This window comes from Microtus ochrogaster, linkage group LG4 (assembly GCF_000317375.1).
Source record: "Microtus ochrogaster isolate Prairie Vole_2 linkage group LG4, MicOch1.0, whole genome shotgun sequence".
Classification (NCBI taxonomy): Eukaryota; Metazoa; Chordata; class Mammalia; order Rodentia; family Cricetidae; genus Microtus; species Microtus ochrogaster.
In genome coordinates, this window is record NC_022030.1 from 3,637,120 (window position 1) to 3,660,534 (window position 23,415).

Below are 23,415 nucleotides of genomic sequence, written 5' to 3' on the forward strand. Positions count from 1 at the left end.
AAAAAAAAAAAAAGAAAAAAGAAAAGGCTGCTCTTTTTCCTCTAAGCATTGTTGAGAAGTCCCAGCATAGCCATAGAAACATGAAGATAAACCACACGTGATCTGGAGAAACTAGAACTAACATAGGACCTGGACCTGGAGAAGTTCATGAATATGCCCACATGCAAAGGAACAATGGCCAAGTGACAGATGAATGGTCACCCTGATCTCTTGTATGATTCTCCTCCCTGCCACAGGAATGAAACTTCTCCATTTGGTTCTGGACTTTTAAAACAATTCACACACACGCACGCACGCATACACACACACACGCATGCACACACACACAACCCTCACCTGAGATATACAAGAAACCAAGCATTTCTTTAACCTATTCTTCCTTTTAGCATATTAATGTCACTATGTCATTTTCAGTATGATTTCATTATTACTTATATGATTCATGTCACAACATTTATATGCTACGAAATCACTAAGATTTACTGCTGGACAAATATCTAACATTCTATAGGACTGAACAAATGAGGTGAGACGGATTGCTACCTACTCCACCCCACTGCAGCCACCACGCCCATGACGATGGAGCTCGTCAAACAGCCCGGAAACTTACTATGCACAACTGAGCATCTCAGGAAAAGTCGGGATGATACTCATTCCAGCAGAGAAGCCATTTACAACCAACACCAGCACCAGAAGCCAGAGCTGACTGCAGAGGCATTGTGGAGGGAATGAAATAGTTAGTATTTTAAGAGACACAAACTAAAAACCAAAGAGAGCAGGATCGCAGAGACGTTAGCTTGGCAGATAGTAGACTCGATTGGCTCGTGTTTCCATCTTGTCCCATTCCGTTCAGTGAGAGCTCATGTTAGCACCTTTCACTTCTGCAGCAAAAGCAACTCCTGCATCATTTGAAGTCACTTTTGGTCCCACATTTCCTATACACGTGTTTAATCATATATATTACACATCTGTAACCAGCTGGCCCTCCCACCACAACAAAATCCTTCCAACATCAATGCTGTTGTTCATCTAATCATTCCACCATGCAATTCCAGTAAACAATGGCAAAGAAGGGAGAGGACAAAGGAAGAGACTAGAAACTGACAGTGGCTCTGTGTTTGACTCCAGCTAAGGGGCTGACAGACATGTAATGCATGTAATTCTTGTCATGCATGCATTCACTTTAGTTCCTTTTAAAAAATACATTTATTTATTTTGAAGGGGAAGTATGCCATAGTGTGTGTGTGTGTGTGTGTGTGTGTGTGTGTGTGTGTGTGTGTGGAGATGAGTGGACAACACACATAAATCAGTTCTCTCCTGGAGTTAAAGGATCTTGGTGTGCTGACCATGTTGCTAGTCCTGGTTCCTTTTTATAGACAAGAAAGCTTGGGCTCTTGGAAGTTAAGTGATTTGTCCAAGTTCCACTACCAATGTCACTGCCAGTGACAAAGCCAAAGTTCAAACACAGACCCAAAAGACTAGGCATCACTCTCTTCCAGTAGTGCCACGTTTATCCCAGAAGCATGTGCAATTGCCAAGAGGCTAGCTTTGTTTCAATAAATAAATTATAGCAAATAGGCTTTAATGAGCAACTACTACATGCTGAGGATGACACAGAAACAATAAAAGACCTGGTTCCCCTCTCAATGAATGAGAAGGAAGAATCACACACACAAAACAAAACTGTATTCTTTTCAAGTATCCAGGCGAAGGCTGTTAGCAATGAATGCCATTGTAAAAATGATTCCAAACAACTGTGCAGTTCAAACACGGGAGAAAACCCAGCAATGTGGTGCAAGCCTATCGTCCTAGCACCAGAGAGGCGGAGTCAGGAGGAACATGAGTTCAAAGCTAGCCTCAGCTAACAGAACAAAACAAACAAGCTCATTCTAGATAAAGATTCCATGTGTTAAGATTTGTTAAGCCACTGCCACCTTCTAGTAAATAAAGCACTATCAGTCAGACAGTTCAACACCATCCTAAGTCAAAGCCATTGTTTAAATAGCAATGCTTGCAGTACTAAGCCACTTTAAAAATTAATAATTACTAGAAGTACTTCTCCAAAAACACAGAATAAGAAAAGTTACCTTTTAATGTGCAAAATGGGGACAGGTCCTAAGAGCATGTAGCACACAGCTGTGATTAAGTTTCCAAAAACCAGAAACCATTTCCTTAGATTCTAATAAAGAGAAAGAGTTCAAGGTTTAATCCAAAGGAACCTCTGTAATCAAACAATATTAAAAAAAATCATTAGAGCGGTGACATCCAAAAATCCAAATACATTGAAGCAAATGAAACTTTACATTTAAGATAAAATAGGCAGACGATAAACTTAAGGCAAGGAGGATATTTTGCAAGATGATGGGATGAGCAAAGATGTTTCCCAGGAAGGGGGTACATTACAAAACCTTTGCACATCACAATCCAGTCCAAACATGCAAGAAATCAAAAAGCAGTCACCTCGAGGAACTTGTTAATGTGTCCCAATACTGAGGCAAAAGACATTATTTCAAAGTACCTACTACACAGTGAATGAGTGTATATCCTCACCCCCACCCCGAGATTCACACTCTAGTCTACTGCCTGGTCTGATGGTACACGGAAGTCAGCTTTGGAGAGGTGATCTGGCAGGGAAGGAAGAACCCTCATGACTGGAGAGCACCCCTACAAAAGAAGCCTCTGGGAATATTTCCCACTTCTCCAAGTGGGGTTGCTGTGAATCGGAAGTGCCTCCAAACACCAAACAGGAGCCTGGATCTTGCAGAAGTGTGGGATTATTTCTTAACACTCAGCTCCAAATGTTGTTTAAGTCATTAGCTTTCGGGGCTGGAGAGATGGCTCAGAGGTTAAGAGCACTGACTGCTCTTCAAGAGGACCTGAGTTCAATTCCCAGCAACCACATGGTGGCTCACAGTCATCTATAATGAGATTTGGTGTCCTCTTCTGGCGTGCAAGCATACATGGAAGGAATATTGTATACATAATAAATAAATAATTTTTTTAAAAAATGTTAGCTTTCGGGGGGCTAGAGAGATAGCTCAGTGGTTAAGAGTTCTCTCAATATAGTACCAAGACAAGATTACTATTTAAATATTAACACTTACAAATGCTAAAGCCATACTAATCCTCTTGAGTCCAAAGACCCAAGTTTGGTTCCCAACACCTGCATCAGGTGGCTCACAACTGCGACAAGTCCATGTCCAGGAGATCTAATGCCCTCTTCTGGTTTCTGAGGTCACCCATATACATGTGGTATACATGCACACAGATACATAAACATACACACAAACAAAAAATGAAGATGAATCTTTCAAAAAGAGAAAACATTAACTTTCTGTGACTTGTATAACTGACTCCCCATAGTATGTAGGTCTCATGTATGCAAAGCTAATAAGAGATAAAACACAAATTCTAAGCACTATAGCTGCAGAAGCGCCATGGACATGGGAGGTCTAGGAAAGGCACTAGTTCTGATACCAGTCATGCGGACTGACTGGGTTAGGCCAAACTGAAAGGGAGCAGAAGGGATGCACTTCAAGACGGGTGTGGAATGGCTGATGCACGCTCGCACCCACTTTCTAAGACAATTTCCCCCCATCAGTACTACAATCTGATCAAGTTCAATAACTTTTAGGAGCCTAAGACTCTGTCCTTGTTATTAGGATCAGGGTTTTTGTTCTATTTTGTTTTGTCTGGGTCATTAAGGAAGCTTCTGGAAGATATAATTCAAGCCAGGTTTGTCACATCAAGAACAGACAGTAATCCTGGCTCTGGGAAAACTGTAGCAAGGGAAATGAGTTCCAGACCAGTCTGGGCTGTATATGAAGCTCTGTGTTAAACATCATCATCATCATTGTCATCATCATCATCATCATCATCATCATCATCATCATCATCCCATGATCCAATAGTTTCCAGCAGTTTTAGCACCAGACTTTTCTTCATATGAAATTCTATGTTCAGAGGAATGACTGAGGCTGGGAGACACCGAAGTCTCTCTACCAGGCCAACTGAAGGTGTCAGCTTTAAGCAAGGGACCTTTTGAATTCTTGGAGAAGTGACTACAGATCTAAACTTGTGAGAGCAACTCAAATATGTCAGTGTACTTACAGGCATCCTGTCACTGAGGAGACCAAACAGTGGAGACGAAATGGTGTAGGATAGAGCTAGACCCAGGAAGACCAGCCCCACGTATCCAGCTGGCAGATTGAACTGGAAAAGAAACACCACATTAAGGCAGCGTGTTAAGTCTCTCTTTAAAAAGATACACCCTCTTCCCTCCTCCTCTTCCCCAGCTCTACTAACAGAAGTCCATCAGTAACACCCAGGTTCTGTGCTGTTTTGCTGTCCATAGCTGTCACTAGGACACCTGAGAGAACAATGTAAAGGGGGGGGGATTATTTACTTTGGCTCATGGTTTCAGAGCATTGCAGTGGGGAGGGTGTGGGAGAACAGGGAGCTTACACAAAAGCAGCCAGGAAGCAGAGAGGGGATGCCTGTGTTAACTGGCTTTTTCTGTTTGTCCCTTTTTTCATCCCTGCTCCAGCCTCTGGGATGGTACAGCCCACAGTCAGGGCATTAGCTGCTTGGGCAGTGCTGTCTGGAAATACCCAGAGACATGCTTTACTAATTTCCTAGGCGCTTTTCCATCCTATCAAGTTAACAATTAAGATTAGCTTCCGCCAGGCAGTGTGATGCATGCCTTTAATCCTAGCACTCAGGAGGCAGAAGCAGCTGGATCTCTGTTAGTTCGAGGACAGCCTGGTCTACAGAGGGAGTTCCAGGACAGCCAGGGCTACACAGAGAAAATCTAGCTTGAAAAATAAAACGAAAAGATCAGCTTTTATCACATTCCTCTTGACTTTTTCTTACTTTGTACCAGAAATGGGTAAATACTTTTTTCCAGGAGGGAAAAAAATTCCAACCACTTATTAGACATCCCAGAAGTTTGATTTAATAGCATTTGATATTAAACATACAATTTGATTTCTACAATTTGTATTCTCATATATAGTATTTCACAAATTTTATGCATACAAAGATTCGTATACAAAGCTTCTTAAATGATGTTCTTGAATTCTAGCCTAGTCTAGGTTTCGTTTCTCAGAGGGAGGGGGTCAGGAGGGGATGGGTCACAGTGAAAAGCAAATTAACTAGTATGAATTCAACGCTCATGTTTCAGCAATGAAGACTTCTGGTTCCTTTCTCCTACTCTGTAGTATAGAACATGGCCACCTGATTATAAAACAAACAGCTAAAAAGGAAGTGGACTCAGCGGGCGTTTGGAGGGAAGGATATATCACATCGAAAGACCTAACGAGCACCCCTAATGCCTCATTACAACTCACACAAGAGGAGAAAATGTGTGGTAGTTGAGCAAACACGAGGGATGCCCTCGCAGAGCTGGAGTGGTGTGAACAAGGTTTTCTATAGGAGGAGACAAAGCACTGGGGACACAAGAGGAAGATTCTTCCTTTCTTCCTAGTGGATCAGACCCCAGATCACAGAGTCACACCCCTACCTCAAAGGAATATCGCTGAGGAAGACACAGGCCTGAGAGCACAGCTCCCTGTCTACCCCCTTCTGGCAGCAGCTGAAAGTCTTTCCCAAAAGAAAGAGCCCAAGGGCATGCAGTCAGGGCCACTGTACAAAGCAGAGATCCAGCCGGCTGCTCACCTTCTCCAAGACGAAGAGAGAGAGGATCGGATCAAGGAAACCGAAGCAGGAGCTGAGGGCAATGATGACACAGGCTATGAGACCAACCTTGGGTAAGGTGACAAGCTTCCAGAAGGAGTGTTCCCCTCGATCCGACTCTTGGGGTTAAAAACAAACACAGAAGTGCATCATAGCAACCAATGTCCCTTAGCTTCATCTTTTAACTTACTTTGAGAGGCAAAGCTGATAAGACTATCTGGAAGTAAAAGTAACGGCACCTCTGAATTGCCTGAAATTAAATATTATCGTTGTCATTAGCTTCTAAGCTCTTTGGAAGTCACAGTGGATTGTACGTAAGACTGACTTTTCTCCTCACAGGGCGGCAGTTCACCTGTCCTCTCAACACTTGGGAGATAGGAGGAGGAGGATCAGGAAGTCAAGGTCACCCTTGGCCACACAGTGAGTGTGAGGTCAGCCTGGGTTACCTACAACTAGTCAGCAAATTCCCAAATTAAAACAGCAATCCTTAAGTTTTCAAATGCAAAGAGAATTAGCTGGAATCAGGGAGTATGAGGAGGATTTGAAGGTGCAATCTGGAAGGAAGGCCACCTGGATGAGATAGTGTGCAGTTCGCAGCGGCAGAAAAAGCATCATTGGAGCTTCCCCAAGGATGTATGTGCCCTTAAGGGGGGAACTCACGGGGCGGGGCGGTGGTGACACAAGTCTTTATTTTTAGCACTTGGGAGGCAGAGGCAGGAGGAACTCTGTGAGTTTGAGACCAGCCTGGTCTACAGAGCTAGTTCCAGGACTGCTACCAAAGCTGCAGAGGAACCCTGTCTCAAAAAACAAACAAACAAAAAAAAAAGAGAGAGAGAGAGAGAGAGAGAGAGAGAGAGAGAGAGAGAGAGAGAGAGAGAGAGAAAGGGATTCAACTTTATTTTGTAAGACAAAACCCAATTAATTTTCTGAGGGCAAAATAAACACTACATTGGGAGACTGAGAGGAGGTATTACTGAATCTTGTGTGAACTACTTTTGTCATTTAGGACCAGTTCTCTCATCCTCCTAATAGCCAGCCCCATGTTCATGCCCTTCTGAAGAGCAGGGTGGCTACCTGCAAGCCTCCGGTCCCAGTGACTGCTTTATTCTCTCTAAGAAATTTTCAACACTGATCCCCGGTCCTGCGGTCCAGCAAGCGCTCTAAACCATGCAGCCATCTCTCTGCCCTCGCTCCAAGGCAGATTATTTAAGAAAAGATCGCTCTGAAAAATGATGCGGCGACTGTGTGACCCTTAAAACACTCCTAAGGAGTTCGAGAAATCACTACGGAGTTCACAAAAAGTACAGCTCAGACACTTGGCGCAGAGTTCAGTCGCCCTCGTTTCAGGAGCATGGTTAGATTGGTAACTGCGATCCGGGACAGAGACAACACAGGACGTGAGAACTTCACCGAAGGTCAGGGTCAGCCCTCCCTGACCCCCATTGTGCCCACAGCTTTCATCATACTCACAACGACCATGAGTACGCAAAGTCCGAAAGTTCAAAGAGTGTACGAACTTCCTGCTATTTTCAGTAATATTCTCAGGAGGCTTCTCAGAATACAGATATTAAGTCAAGACTATCAGCCTGTTTCTCAGACCTAAATGCAATCCCTGTTTCAATTCAGAGAGGGAACAACTGCCACCTTGTGGCATGACGAGATATTGCCAGCAGGGAGTCAACCAGGTATGGGCTTTGAATTGTATTGAATGAATTGAAAATTACAAAAGATGGGCTGGAGAGATGGCTCAACCATAGAGAGCACGTCTCTGCAAGAGAACCAGAGTTCCGTTTCCAGTACCCACATGTAGTAGCTCACAATTAGCTGTAGCTCCAGCTCCTAGAGAGCCAATGCCTCTGGCCTCTGTGGGCATCCGCACTTAAACACTCATACTAACACCCAGACACATAATTTAAAATGATAGTAATAACAGGGCTTGGTGGTGCATGCCTTTAATCCCAGCACGATCAAGATAGAGGCAGTCAGATCTCTGAATTCAAGGCAAGCTTGGTGTAGAGAGAGTTCCAGGATAACCAGGGATACACACACACACACACACACACACACACACACACACAACCTGTCTTGAATAACCAAAAAAATAAATAAAACAGCAACAATAACAAATAATAAAGATTAAAATAATTTTTAACTATAGAAGATTTTTCTTTTAGTCTATCACATTTCTTTGGCATACAAAAAGCTTCATCTGTTAACAGTCTACTGCTCAGTGGTTAAGAACAATGGCAACTCTTGCAGAAGACAGGGGTTCAGTTCCCAGCAGCCACATGGCCGCTCACATTTATCTCTATCTCCGGTTTGGGGGATATGATGCCCTCTTTCTGACCTCTGTCGGCACTGGCAGTAGACACGCAGATGCTGGCATGTGTCATACAGGTAACCGCAGAGAGATGAGAATGAAAACCCGGTGCAGATTGACTTCATCAACCTGGATCAGACTCGGGGAGTCTAACTATAGGTGGTTTATTGCCAAAGTGTTTAAGTCCAGGATAATTTGGGAAAAAGAAAAGAAAAATAAGTTTCCTGGTGGAATACAATTCCTGGTGCACAGGAAATGCAATTACATGGAAATGCAGCTCAGGGTACATGGCCTTTCTTCCAGGAAGATGGGTTCTAGAGGCTCACTGCCTGAACTAGTTTAAAGGCCTAAGGATCGATCTGATCTTGCCCATACAAATAGCATAGAAGTGATTGGGCTATTGGCTGTCTTCTGTCCTGGTGGTAGGAGCCTGGGGGAGCCTCTGTTTATAAGGGTCATTTAAAGTATTAGCCACCTCTGGCCTGGCTGTAAGAACTGGATATGGCCTGACCCAACAGATAACACAGATCACCAGATCATGTCCAAGTCTCTTCTCCGCGTTCAGGACAGAACAGGTTTTTCACCTTTCCCATTGGAAAGGCAATCCTGTATGCTTAACGTTCCTGGTTTCTCTGGAGATCTGTGGGCTCAGGACCTTAGTGCCATGGCCCCCAACAATGCATACGGGGCGCAGACAAACACACAGGCAAAAACGCTCAAACACATAAAACAAGTAAACTTAAAAAATAGTTACATTTAAAATAAACGAATGTACAAAAACACTTGTGAAAAGGAGCACTTTCCTGGTGGAAGTGAAACCTGCTGGGTAGAACATAGGAAAATCTACAGACTATTTCAAGGGTACTTCGGGTTTCCGAGGTTCCTCCAAATCCTGGTAGGATTATTCTCCTTGGAGAGACAGAACTCCCTGATTTACAAACACCTGCCCTGAAAGGTGACAGAGACAGGAACGTGTGGAGTCCATTAAAAAGAGCTGCGTGTGTGGTGTCCTGGATACCCTGTCCTACAAAGGGGATGCCTGAGAAAACCACTCAGGAAAGATAACAGAGAGCACAGGCTGAGTGGGCAGAGGGAGGGAAGAGTTCAGAGTCCACACCACGTGACAATTGCTCTCCTTCCACCCGGCAATTGCTCAAAAGGCTTTCAGGAGACAGCACTTGTTTCCAGGATATAAAGACTAGATTTTGAGTCTGCCCGCAATCCCATCATGCTGCAGGCAGAGACGGGAGGGCCAGCCTGGCCTGCAAAGTGAGTTCCGGCGGCTCCATAGCAAGACCCTGTCTCAGAAAAAAAAATTAATTTACAAGTAAAAATCATGTCAATCAGCAGTGAATGACACTGATGTTTGCACACATGTGTGAATGGGTGTGTAACAGAACGAGTATTTATCAAATACATTATGCTTTACCCCACACACTCGTCAATTCTTGTCGTGAGAACATTTATAATCTACTCCTTCAGCGTTTTCCAAGTGCAATGGTTTTGCTTTCTGAGGCTGTATTTCCATACTGCCCACAGTGCTATATAAAATAATAAACAGAGCTGGGCAGTGGTGGCACATGCATTTAGTGCCAGCAGAGGCAGATGAGTCACTGAGTTCAAGGCCAGCCTGTTCTAGAATGACCAGGCTACATAGAGAAACCCTGTCTCAAAAAAGCAAAATAATGATAATACTTAAATAAATAAGTACATAACAAGTAGAAAATTCTAGAAACAAAGAATTTCTAAGTTCTAAATAATTTTAATTATAGTAGTTCTACCTGTTTTATACCTTTATTATTATTGATGATCTCTTTTTACATATTATCTATTTATTTTATGTGTATGGTGCTTTGCCTCTGTGTATGTCTGTGCCATGTGGCTGCCATGTGTTGTTGGTGCTGTGGAAGATAGAAGAAGATGCTCTATCTTGGGTCTGGAACTACAGGTGTTGTGATCCACCATTTGGGTTTTGGAACTTGAACCCTGGTCCTCTGCAGAAGCAGCCAGGGCTCTTAACCACTGAGCCATCTCCATCTCCAGGACTCTTTTTGACTACTTCTTAATTCTCAGTCCAATATCCATCAAACCAGGACACAAACTGGATGCTAAATCAAGGAAAAGAAACGGTTCCTTACAAGTGCAGAGAAGATAACGGCCCCCTTGTGGTGCACTGTGGTATTGCCTCTCTCCTGCTCTGTTGTGCCCCGTTTCCCAGCTCTCTGCGAACTCTCCAGCTCTGTTAAATACTAACCTGGTAAGTGTACGCTACTGATCAACCCTATTAAAAAACAATGCTTACAGTGAACATAACCCTGGTTGGTAAATTTCATCTGGACAAAGAGAACTACAAATGAGCCACAGTATTACCTAATGGAGCAAGGTGTTCTGTGTTCCCTGCACTGGTTAACTCTTACCAGCATGTGGCACCCTCACGACAATATGCTGGAAGGTTGATTTATATAGGGATAAAAGTATGAAGCCAGATTGACTCCCGTCACTGTTGCCAGAGACCTGTATTCTTGTCACTGCTATACGGACAGGTGAAGGCCCACTGGGAAGGAAGAATTGGCCTTGTCCTCCTATGTTGAATGTTTTATGACAGAATGACACACTGTCTCACACTATGCCCCAGATGGCCTGGAATTCCCTGGGTACACAAAGCTGGCCTAGAGTTAGGAGTGGTAGAGGCAGAGGATCTCTGCGAGCTCAAGGCCAGCCTGTTCTAGCTAGTGAGTTCCAGGATTCCCAGTGCTGTTGTGGAGTATTCCTGCGTGCAGATGTGTCACCATGGTTGCTGAACAGCCAATAGCTAGAAAGCGTTTCCAGGCCCAGAGGATGCTGGGAAAAAGAAGGGCGGAGACACAGAGGAAACAGTACAGGCAATACCGAGATGATGTAATAAGGCCATGAGGCAAAACATAAATTAATAGAAATGGGTTAATTTAAGTTATAAGAGTTAGTGAGAAACAAGCCTAAGCTATTGGTCGAGCTTTCATAGTTAACAATAAGTCTCTGCATCGTTATTTGTGCACTGGAGACAAAAAGGAAAGTCTGCCTACTCAGGGCTATGGAGAGAGACCTCACTAAAAATAAAGAAATAAAGAAAGAGCCGGGCAGTGGTGACGGCGCATGCCTTTAATCCCAGCACTTGGCAGGCAGAGCCAGGTGGATCTCTGGGAGTTCAAGGCCAGTCTGGTCTAAAGAGCAAGTTCCAAGACAGGCTCCAAAGCTACAGAGAAACCCTGTCTCAAAAAACCAAAAAAAGAAAAGAGAAAAAAAAGAAAGGAAGGAAGAAAGGAAGGAAACAAAGCTGACCTAGGACTTCTGGGAATCTTCCCTCGCCTTCACAGCCTTGTAGACAAACTGTGCTGCCCACAGAAATTTCTGGTGAAAATTTAGTTCAGTCCAATGAGATAATGGCTTGTGAGCAGAAATTGATTATTTGTTTCTCCTAAAATCTAGAAATTTTTGTGATAAGCCTTTTTGTTTTGTTTATTTAAGAGAGGGCCTCATGCAGCCCAGGCTGGCCTCAAACTCAAAACGTTGCTAAGGATGCTTTGAAGACATGCACCACTGTGTCCGGCCTACTTGGAGCTAGGAATCAAACCTAGGGCTTCATGGATGCTAGAAAAGGGCTTCACTAAGCTGGGCAGTGGTGGCGCAGGCCTTTAATCCCAGCACTTGGGAGGCAGAGACAGGTGGATCTCTGTGAGTTCAAAACCAGCCTGGTCTATGCTAGTTCCAGGACAGGCTCCAAAGCCACTGAGAAACACTGTCTTGAAAAACCAAAAGAAAAAAGAAACTGCTCCACTAACTGAGCGGCATTCCTAGTCCTTTATAAGCACAAATTATCATAAACTAATTTATCCATATTTTAGGAAACAGAACCAGTTCTTGAGGGTCCTACAAAGAGGTGTTACACAAAATATATGGTAAATGTATTGTTTACAAGGATGCAAAAGTAAAGTTAAAATTCTAAAATGAGTATTAAAGTTTGAACTTACCGTAACTAGGCAAAATACACAGGTTGAGTGGTATCATGAGCAGAACTAGGCACCCCAGAAGAATAAAAGGCATCTCGTAGCCAAAGGATTGATACAAAAAGCCACCTAAAGGGGGACCTACTATCAACCCCAGTCCAGAAAAAACCTCAAGGCTCCCCTAAAAGTGAAAAAAAAAAACAAAAGAAAATTAAATTGTATTATAGTTGAAGAATTCGACTGTCAGGCATGATGGCACATGTCTTCAATTTCAGCACTTGGGAAGCAGAGGCAGATGGATCTCTGTGAGTTCCAGACCAGCCAGGGTGACATAGTAAGATCCTGCCTCATAGTACCTAGTACTGTAGCCCTAGCCTACTTGTGGCTGGTGAGGTCATGGACGCTAGAGGAAACCCTACGATTTGCCATTTTCCCAAACAAGTGGACTTTGTAACCACATTCAAAATATTTATCTTTACATTCCTAGGTAAGTGTAGTTTCCACCTTTTGCCAAAGAAGCTTCTTTTTGGAGCCGTTAGAGACCCCTACAGGGACCTACAAGTGGTCAGAATGCAAAGCCAACTGACCGGAGGATGCTCAGCTGACACACCCGCATCACAACACCTACCACCGAGTCTCAGGGAACACCACGGAATAAGGGGCAGAAAGACTGTAGGAGCCAGAGGCCCAGGCCAGCTGCAGCCAGACAGTATCCTCTACACACGACAAGAAAGCTGCATCCGTAAAATCTCAACAATACTGTCGCCTAAACAAGGTAAGCAGTGACTACCGGTCTGACATGTCAGTGGATGGGGGTAGTTAACAAAGCTGTATCCCCAGATGAAGAGCTACAGGCAATCAATCGCTCCTAGAAAGCGAGACTCAGTTTCCCCCAGGGGAGAGCCCCCTGATAGGTAGGTTATCCAACCCAGCAACAGTAAATGGACTCGGTTGAGGCTGTATTTACAAAGACATACACACACATACACACATATACACACAGCTACATACACATACATACATGCACACACACACACACACACACAAAAACAGAAATTAAAGAGGAGAGCAGGGTGGAACTTATGTATGAAATTTTAAAAAATTTAATAAAGGAACTACGAGAGTACTACTTGAAAAGGGGGTTTTAACACACACACACACACACCTACACACACACACGCATACGCACACATGTTTGTTTATACATTGATGTGGTAACACTGTTTGCAATGTCAAGCTAGGTGTGGTGACAGGCACCTGGCGCAATCTTAGCACCCAGAAGAAAGAGAGGCAGGCAGCAAGACCAGGAGTTCAGGGTCAACTTCTGAGTGTTCTAGTCAGCTTGAGTTGTGTGAGACCCTGTTCTAAACAAACAAACAAACAAAAAGATGCAAGTCCTTTAAATACTCACTAACAATTTAAATAAAGAAGATTGTATCAGTACAGTGGAATTGTACACAGCCAAGAAAGAAAGAATAAGGATGGTTTTTATACATAGACACCGAAGACCTTGCCTGTGAACTTGTCAGTTTAATCAGAAGTTGTTAACCGGTGTGAGTAGCCATGACATGTGTAATGAAAAGAAGAGGGGAATCATGCTGCACTCCATATGCACATATACATGCGTGTGCGCATAGATACGCAATCTTGGGAACCAGCCTGCGATACTGAGCCGCTTGGAGCAGCTCAGGCACTGGGTGCCTGGACAGCAGATTAATATATGAAGTCAGAACAGCAAAGGTATGTCAAACATTTACTGTATCATATATTCCACTTTATAACTTTTAACTTTTATCCTATATAAGATTAACTAAAGGTAAATAAGACAGTCCTATGGAAAAGATATTACTGTTAAGGACATTGTACCGTTTAAAACCCTTAAATACACCCCTGGATAACAACCTCAGTCTTAAGATCCTGGAGTACACAGAGCCCTTGAGATTAACTAACATGTGGAATGCGTTGGCTTTGGCTGCAACTTTATATGGAAGATCAGGAGGGCAAGTCTACTTTCTCCTGCCGATCTCGAACGTCAGTGGATGACGGCCACCGCTGTAGGGATTTCCTGGACAGCACTGTCCTGGGTGTTTTACAGAACATCAGCTCTTTGAAAGGTCCACAAGTTTTATGTGGAAAAGGCTGGCAAACAACCAAGCTGACACATGCAGAAGCCACTGAGGTCTGTTTCCAGCATCCACAGGGTAGTTTACAGCCATCGTAACTCCAGTTCCTGGGGACTTGATCCCTTCTTCTGATTTCTGTAAGCCCTGGAACACCTGTGGTATGTATACATACATGCAGGCAAAATGCGCAAAAACTTAAAAAAGAAAACAAATCTTTAAAAATTATTTTAAGGGCGATTTTAAAAAATGGTTGAGACCAATGTTTCCTCATCAAGGTATCTATACAGAGACCAGGAAGAGCACCTAAGACACTCGAGATCACTGCCTTTTTACATCTCTGTTTGGATACAGGATCTCACTGTGTAGCCCTGACTGGCCTGGCACTTGCTTTGTGGACCATCGCAGAGATCCACCTGACCTTGGCCTGGGATTCAAGCCGTGAGCCAGCATCCCAGGCTTCACCGTCTTTTTAAACCCTCTCCTCCCATGCTAGAGTTGTCATAGACGGTTGTCATATGACATTTCGATTGCTCTTTGACAATAACGTTTGCTTTGAATCAGAGGGTGGAGCTAGCTACTAGGGGACCAAAATTAACCATAGAGGTGTTGGAGGACTGAGGACAGATAGATAGGAAGTAGTAGGGCAGGAATTAGAGGGGGTCTCGGCCCTTTTGGATGGAGGAACGAAAAAAACAGGTCACCTGTCCCTCCTCAACTGCTTCTCTGATGATTCAGGTTCTTACCCTGATATCTGACTCCGGAGTTTTTATTGATAAAGAATAATTAGGCCGGGTGGTGGTGGCACACACCTTAGATCCCAGCACTCGGGAGGCAGAGGCAGGCGGATCTCTGTGAGTTTGAGGCCAGCATTGTCTACAAGAGCTAGTTCTAGGACAGGCTCCAAAGCTACAGGGAAACCCTATCTCGAAAAACCAAAAACTAAACAAACAAAAAAAGAATTAGGTAAACATTTCAGAGGGTCGTCATTTATTTGTTTTTGTTTTCCAGAAAGTGACTCACTGTGTCTCCCACGCTGGCTTCAAACTTTTGATGCTCCAACCTTCACCTCCCAAGTAGTGGCTCACAGGTATATGTCACCACACCCAGAAATGCTGTGCTTTTTATTTTCATACTTTACTTCAGGAAATAGAAATCATGATAAAAGGAGGAAAATACACAAGAGAGTGGCGGAAAGCATATAGAAACAGATAAAACAAATGTTCTGGCCACATGAAAAGGAAAGTAAGAAAAAGTTCAAATTACATACCAAGACCGTAGCCACATTATTTGGGAAAGCCTTCGCCAGTATAGAAGACGACGCTGTTATCGCTGCTCCAAAGCCTATGGCATCTACGATTCTCACCAGAAAACACATGACAATAAATATGGGTCCCTCTGGAAGTTGGTCCAAGACACTGAGAAAGAACACAAGTGTCAAACTGGTTCTAATTTTTTAATACACTATGCTTCTTGAAGATGGCCGTACTAGCTAAAGTTATTAGATAAAGTCTCTTTGGAAATCTTCTAAAGAGTTGGTTTGTCACACTTTCTACAGAGAATTGCTGTTTTTTTTTTTTATGTTTGCTACAATTCGAGTCATAACGACAGCTTAGTTGCCCCCCTTCTGTTGAGATTTCTGAGATGATAAGACTAAGTAGACCTCTTTGGAAATCAGAAATCCCCTGGACCTAGGGAAGACTGTGATGGCAGGATTCACCCTAGGTATCACAATCAGAAGATTCTCAAGTCCCTGACATAAAAAAAAAAAAATATTGCCTGCTATAACCAATGCTCTTCTCACCAAGTGCATTTGTATTTTTAAATATTTGCTGGTGTATTATGGTGCTGTGTTAAACCCAAGGCTTCACCCACAGTAGTAGGCAAGTGCTCTGTTCAGAGACAATGTTTATAGCCCTTAAGTTACTTCCTGGATACTTTTGAAACCTGGTACAATGTAAATGTTTTTTATTTTGTTTTTTTTTTGTTTTTTTTTTGGTTTTTCGGGACAGGGTTTCTCTGTGGCTTTGAAGCCTGTCCTGGAACTAGCTCTGTAGACCAGGCTGGTCTCGAACTCACAGAGATCCACCTGCCTCTGCCTCCCGAGTGCTGGGATTAAAGGCATGCGCCACCATCGCCCGGCTGGTACAATGTAAATGTTATGCAAACAGTTAGTACACTTTTTATCGGAGAATATGAAAGAGCAAGGCCACACTTTTAATCTCAGCATTCACAGGCCTAGGCAGGTAGATTTCTGTGAGTTCAATGCTATCTGGGTCTACAGAGCAAGTTCCAGGCCACTCAAGGCTACACAGTGATACAACGTCTCAAAAACAACAAGAAAAAAGGAGGGATCTAGGGCTCTTGTCTAGGAACATTGCACCAGAAGAGGAGAAAAGCAGGAAGCTAAGAAAGATTTCTGAAGATGCTGTTTCAGCATCTGTAGCCAGGTGTCTCTGGGCTGATCCTGTAAGAAATAGAGTCTCTGTGACTCAGAAGACTACTGAGTTCCCATCATGAGCACCCACAGGAGTCCTGGTGGAAGAGTTCGGGAGCCACCGTTCTGTTCTCTCTTGCTGTTTTAAGACAGGGTATTCCTGCATAGTCTAGGCTGGCCTCGAACTCAAGTTCTCCTCCATTGCCTCCCAAGTGCTAGGATTCCAGGTGTGCAGCACGTTGTCTGGTTCAACGGGCAGCTTAGCAGGTCACATTGGAGAGCTCTCTTAAGGTCAATGACATTTCTGTTTGCTGCCCACCCACCTGCACCACTCACGGGTCCCTCATCTGAGAACAGAGTAGTGCTTGGTACTGATGGGTCTAAAGAGCCATTGATTGCTGGGTGGTGGTGGTACACGCCATTAATCCCTGCACTCAGAAGGCAGAGGCAGGTGGATCTCTGTGAGTTCTCGTCCAGCCTGGTCTACAGACAGCCAAAGCTACACAGAGAAACCCTGTCTCTAAAAACAAAACACAAAAGAGAGCCATTAGTGGGTGAGTGACTGGTTCAGTGGGTAAGGTGCTCACACCACACACTTGGCAACCTGAGTTCAATACCTGGAATCCACATAAAGGTGGAGCAGAAGGAACGACGCCACAGTTCTGTCCTCTGTCCTCCACGTGTCAGCACCCCCATCAGACACAAGGAACAATAAAAGTTTGAGAAAAACTTCAAACCCGTTAACATTTTTGCCAATAGACTTTGAAATCCGCCAATGTTTCATAACGGATTAGAAAGTTACTTACCCAAAGAGAATTGTAACTCCTCCTGAGATAAACATCCCTGCTATAAACATAAATTTGGCTCCAATCTGTACAAGCTATAATAAAAGTCAAAGAGGAGCAATAAATGGATTGCTTCAACGAGTTTACATTTACATAAACAAATCCACTAGGTTAGAACATAGAAAATTGCAGGAAAGCATGTGTAGTTATTGTTTTAAATTAATTATTTTAAAGAACTGTAATACAAACTGTATATAAACATGGAAGGGACTAATTAATCAACCACCGTGATAGAACTGTGGCATAATTCATATAAATGTAATACTATCATTTCTATATACATAGACATTCTAGATTGGTAAATTACAGTAACACACCACATGATTTTTGAATGCTAAAATATGTATATGAACACCAGTACTTACGTATTTTCCGAACACTAAAGATGCCAGCAACTCAAATAAAGCATAGCATCCAAAGATCGCTCCAATCATGGTGTTGCTGGCCCCCTTCTTTTCTGCCTTAGAAGAAGCAGAAATGGGAATAAAATTGGAAACGCGAAACAGCATTGGTGGGAAGACAATAGAATTGGGTCAGAACAGCACCCTGTGACTTTCATGTATGTATAGTAATTTCCAAGATTTGGGGAGGCACTACAATGTCCATAGAATGGACATTTTTTTTGTAGATATTAACTTACCAAGTAGCAGGTTCTTTATAACATTTTCATACATACTTAATTTTGGTGGCTCCTGCCCCTACTCTATCTCTCTGCTCAACCCTTTCAATTTCTGTAATTTAAAAGGTTTATTTTAAAACAAGTAGGGTAAGGAAAAACAGGAAAGCAGATTGTAAAATCTAGACACTGATATGAAATAATTCACTTAGGATGCCTATAAAGAATTCCCTTTATCTGGATAAAAGTCAGTATTAAAGATTGTTAAACACACACACACACACACACACGCACACACACACGCAATACTTCAGATGAGGAAACCTGGACTCTTCTTTCAGTCACGGGACTCAGGAAACACTTGATGTGACCGACTTCCTTTTTAGTGACATTTTTAGTTACAGAATTGCATCTCCACCAAAAACAGAAGCAAAAATAATCACATGCCGGTTGTCAGTTCTCAAAGAAAATAAACAAAACCAAAAATCCTCAAGAAGCGGAAATCCCATGAATGGCAAATGGGGTCATGCGCATCATGTGAGGGCCCAACCAGTCTGCTCCATGACTTCTGCCGTGTTTAACCTGGGAAAAGTTTGCCTTCCTGTTAGCAATGCAGACAGAGGATGCTCCCCACTGTCCACACTCTCCTGACACCCCAGGGTATTTCACTCTCCTTGTGCTGGAATTATTAACGTTATAGCCTGTTCCACCAGGGACCTCTGAACTTTGTGACAGATGACGTAGCCCTTATTCTGAATCTATTTCTGTTTGTGTGCCTGAGTGTAGGTATGTGCGCCGCATGTGTGCAGGAGGCTATGGAGGCACGGGGTCCCTGGGAGTCACAAGCAGTTGTGAGCCACTGTGTTGGTGCCGGGAACTGATCTCATGTCCCTTGCAAGAGCAGCAAGTTGTCCTTAACCACTGAGCTATCTCTTCAGCTCCTAACGATGCAAGTATGGCTGCCCTGGGAGCCCCAGTGAGGTGGCTGCCCTGTGAGCTCTAGTGTGGTGGTGGCCATAGTCAGAGCTCTCTGCTGCCCCCTCTAGGAGCCTCGGAAGTTCTTTTCAGAGACCTCTACTCAGCTGAAGCCAAGCTTCTTTTTATTTTGTTATCTTTTTATGGTTTTTTGAGATAGGGTTCAATGTAGTCCAGGCTGGCCTATGACTTGCTACATAGCTGAGGATGACTTTGAATTCCTCCCGATTCTCCTGCAGAACTCTGTCTCCTGAGTGCTGGCTGAGATTATAGGCCTGTACCATCACCTTTATGTGATGTTCATATGATGCTTGGGTCCAAAGACAGGGCTTTATGTGTGCTAGACAAACACGCTACCAACTGAGCTGTGTCCCCAGACTGAAGCCTGCATTCTTTACTTCACTGTAGAGAAAGAATTTCAAGACAAGTCAAATGGCTGGAGAGATGGCTCAGAGGTTCAGAGCACTGGCTGCTCTTACAGAGGTTCTGAGTTCAATTCCCAGGAACCATATGGTAGCTCACAACCATCTGTAATTTGATCTGATTCCCTTTTTTGGCATGCAGACTGAATGCTATACAAATAATAAATAAATATTTTTTTAAAAAAAAAAAGACAAGTCAATATGAAGCAAAGTGGGGGCTTAGTATGAGGTACAGGTGGACTTTATTATATTTTAAATAGATTTAAGAATAGACAGTGGCGAGAGAAAGAGGGGGTGGAGCTTAGGGATGGAGAGAGGCACTTAGGAAGGGTTTGTACACACCCAGATGTGGGTGTGTGCTTCTCAGGAGAGGAGCACTCTACCCGTCTTTACAATAGCCATGCAAACGTTCCCTTAATTTTCCCTGTCTTGCCTCAGATCATCACACTGGGCTATTGCTATATCCATTTAAGGGTTAAAATATGCTTTTAGCTGAGCATGTGATACACACCTTTAATTCCAACACTCAGGAGGGTGAGGCAGGGGGAATCTCTGTGAGTCTGAGGCCAGCCAGTTCTCATAGCAAACACTAGGCCATCTTGAGCCACATAGTGAAACCCTGTACCGAAAAAAAAAAAAAAGGAACAATTTTTAAGGATGAACTATGCAACTTGGTCTGAGAGATGAAGCCTGACCCTCACGTGGCTCTCCTCTGAGTCAGCAGTCACTTCTACACATCTTTTCTGTGTCAGGCTGTGTTAGCTATGAGTATTTATGGGCAGGCGAGTGGTTTTAATTCGTCCTTTGCCACAGCGTCAAACAACTCTACACAGGAGCACGTATCTGAAAACCCTCCAGAATGCATCCTTGGGCATGGGCAGACGGATGGGCAGTTAAGAGCAGCTGTTGCTCTTGCATGGCTCACACCATCCATAACTTCAGTTCCAGGGAACCTCGTAGATATTTTGCTTGTGTCTTAGCCAATAAAGCTCGCCTGATGATTAGAGTGCAGAGCTAAGCCACTAGAAGGCAGGGAGTGGTGGCACACACCCACGGCCACCCTGGGCAACACTAGATTGAATCTGTCTAAAAGAAAGGGAGCTCACACAAAGATGATCCCAGCACTTGGGATCACCTTTAAGCTCCTCACTAGGGAGGTGGAGACAGGAGTGATATGGCTGGGCAGAGAGAGGAATATGGCGGGAAGAAACAGGAGCTCAGTGCAGTCTGAGGTTTGGTGGAGACAGAGGCAGTCGGGAGGTGCAGTCTGAGGACAGGATCGCATTTTCAGATGAGGACTTAGGAGAAGTAAAGGTCTCTCTAGTGGCTGGCTGCATTGTTTCTCTGACCCTTCAGCTTTCACTCCCTAATATCTGACTCCGAGTTTTGTTTATCAAGACCAACTAGAATTTGTGCTGCAGAATCTACCCTCTTCTGACCTCTGAGGGACTGCATGGATGAGGTACACATACATACACGCAAAAACTAAATAAATCTTTAAAAATTAATGTGTGTGTATATATATTGAGACAGGGTTTCTCTGTAGCTTTGGAGCTTGTCCTAGAACTCACTCTGTAGACCAGGTTGGCCTTGAAATCACAGTGATCCACCTGGTTCGGCCTCCCGAGTTCTGGGATTAAAGGTGTGCGCCGCCACCACCCAGCATTTTTCATATTTTAAAACTGTGTTCTCTACAGTAGCCACGGTTGCGTTTCTTTTCCTTTTTTCCTCTAACCACAGTCTGTGTGTGTGTGTATGTGTGTGTGTGAGTACACAAGCATGTGACTACACAGGTGCATTCATGTAGGAGCCTACCTAAGAGGCCAGAGCCGGACATTGGTGTCTTCTGCTACTGCTCTCCTCATGGCCTTCAGACAGGGTCTCTAGCTGAAGCAGCTTGGCATTCGGCTAAACGAAGCTGGCTAGTGAGCCATTAAGATCTCCCTGCCTTGGGCTAAAGAGATGGCTCAGAGGTTAAGAGCACTTCCAAAGGTCCTGAGTTCAATTCCCAGCACCCACATGGTGGCTCACAGCCATCTATGATGAGATCTAATGCCCTCTTCTGGTGTGCAGGCAAAATGTAGACTGAACACAGGATGCATAATAAAGAAACCTTTAAAAAAAAAAAAGATCTTCTTGTTTGTCTCTGCCTGCTGTGTTCTGTCTCATACCCTGAGGGGAAGAATATTATAAAGGGAACAAAAAGAACCTGACTGTCATGCGTGACTGACGTTCTACACCCAGTCCGTAAACTATCATGGTCACAAGGCCCTGAAAACACAGGGCTCAGAGTTTCTACACAGCTGAAAGTGTGGATGCTCCTAATGCGCAACATGTCACCCAATGCATTACCTCGTGCATAATAAATCCGTACCCCTAAGTGTTTCCCTGGGTTCTGTGTCCAATTAAGCAAATCAATTGAATCCAAGGAGGGTATGTATGCACCCTAACTTATAGTCAGTCACAAGATCCTGGTTAGACAACACGGCATCTGCCGCTGGCATTTGAAGGCATGGGGCAGTCTTGGGACTGCGATATCTCCAGGTGACAGTCATGACTGCTGTGGCTACCACGGAAGAACTGCTTGCTGGAGAAAAGGGGGACGTCACTATGCTTTTTGAGGCCACAGGAGAAACTGAATTTCTGTTGGTTTTCCCCTTCTGTGCTGGCTAGTTTTATGCCAAATTGACAAAGCCAGAGTCACTGGAAAGGAAGGAGCCACGATTGAAAAAATGCCTCAGCAAGCGGATCTCTGAGTTTGAGACGAGCCTGGTCTACAAGAGCTAGTTCCAGGACAGGCTCCAAAGCTAGAGAAACCCTGTCTTGAAAAATCAAAAAAACAAACAAACAAACAAACAAAAAAAAGCCTCAGGGAGTAGGGAGATGACTCAGCAGTTAAGAGCCTTTGGCTGCTCTTCCAGAAGCCCTGAGTTCAATTCACAGCAACCACATAGTAGCTCACAGCTACTAGATTGTAATAGGATCTGGTGCCCTCTGCTGGCCTGTAGGTGTATATGATGACAGAACACTCAAAAAACTGCCTCAATAAAAATCAGGATATAAACCTGGTGGTGGTGGCACACACCTTTAATCCCAGCACTCAGGAGGCAGAGCCAGGCGGATCTCTGTGAGTTTGAGGCCAGCCTGATCTACAAGAGCTAGTGCCAGGACAGCCAGGACTGAAACCCTGTTTCAAAATAAAAATAAATAAATTAAATTTTAAAAAAAATCAGGCTATAGGCAGGCCTGTAGGGCATTTTCTTAATTAGTGATTGATGGGGCATGGTTGATGGAGCCACCCTTGAGCAGGCTCTGTCAGAGAGCAGGCCAAGCAAGCCATTAGAAGCAAGGCAGTAAGCAGCACCCCTCCATGGCCTCTACATCAGCTCCTGCCTCTGGGTTTCTGCACTATTTGAGTTCCTGACATGACTTCCTTCAGTGATGAACAGATGTGGAAGTGTAAACCAAATCAACCCTTTCCTTCCCAACTTGCTTCCTGGTCATGGTCTTTCATCTTAGCAACAGAAACCCTAACTAAGACACACTCTAGAACCTTAGAGCAGTAGTTCTCAACCTGTGGGTCATGACCCCTTTAACAGGGGAGGCACATCAGATATCCGACACATCAGATATTCACATTACAATTCATGACTACAGTTATGAAGCAGCAACGAAAATAATTTTACGGTTGGGGAATTCCCCACAACATGAGGAACTGTATTGAAGGGTGATCGCCTTAGGGAGGTTAAGAACGCTGCCTTAGGGGTCATAGCCTTAGGGAGGTCGAGAACTCCTGCCTTAGTGGCTCCCATCATTTATTTTTCACAGAACCCAAATCGCTGATACTCTTCGTCGAGCAAGTCCTGAGCATACCTTCCAGGGAGGCAGAAGAAGGTGAATCTTTGTGAGTTCAAGGCCAGCCTGGTCACAAAGTAAGTTCCAGGACAGCTAGGGCTGTTACACAGGAAAAACCCTGTCTCTAAAAACCAAAAAAGATAAATAA

At 43.9% G+C, this 23,415-nt stretch overlaps 1 protein-coding gene across 2 annotated transcripts in view; it reads right to left on the reverse strand.

The window, feature by feature from the left end:
- The window catches only part of Slc18b1 (solute carrier family 18 member B1), a 30,489-nt gene that overhangs the window by 3,521 nt on the left and 3,553 nt on the right, over window positions 1-23,415 (reverse strand). The window contains exons 3-10 of one of the 2 annotated variants that reach the window (XM_013351405.2): window positions 17,765-17,860; window positions 17,361-17,434; window positions 15,388-15,535; window positions 12,022-12,178; window positions 5,677-5,813; window positions 4,111-4,212; window positions 2,088-2,179; window positions 611-706 (exon numbers count right to left, since the gene is read on the reverse strand). In XM_013351405.2, coding sequence (XP_013206859.1) covers window positions 611-706; window positions 2,088-2,179; window positions 4,111-4,212; window positions 5,677-5,813; window positions 12,022-12,178; window positions 15,388-15,535; window positions 17,361-17,434; window positions 17,765-17,860 — 902 coding nt within the window. The remainder of the gene's footprint in view (window positions 1-610; window positions 707-2,087; window positions 2,180-4,110; window positions 4,213-5,676; window positions 5,814-12,021; window positions 12,179-15,387; window positions 15,536-17,360; window positions 17,435-17,764; window positions 17,861-23,415) is intronic. The other variant, XM_026786380.1, reaches the window with a different exon arrangement.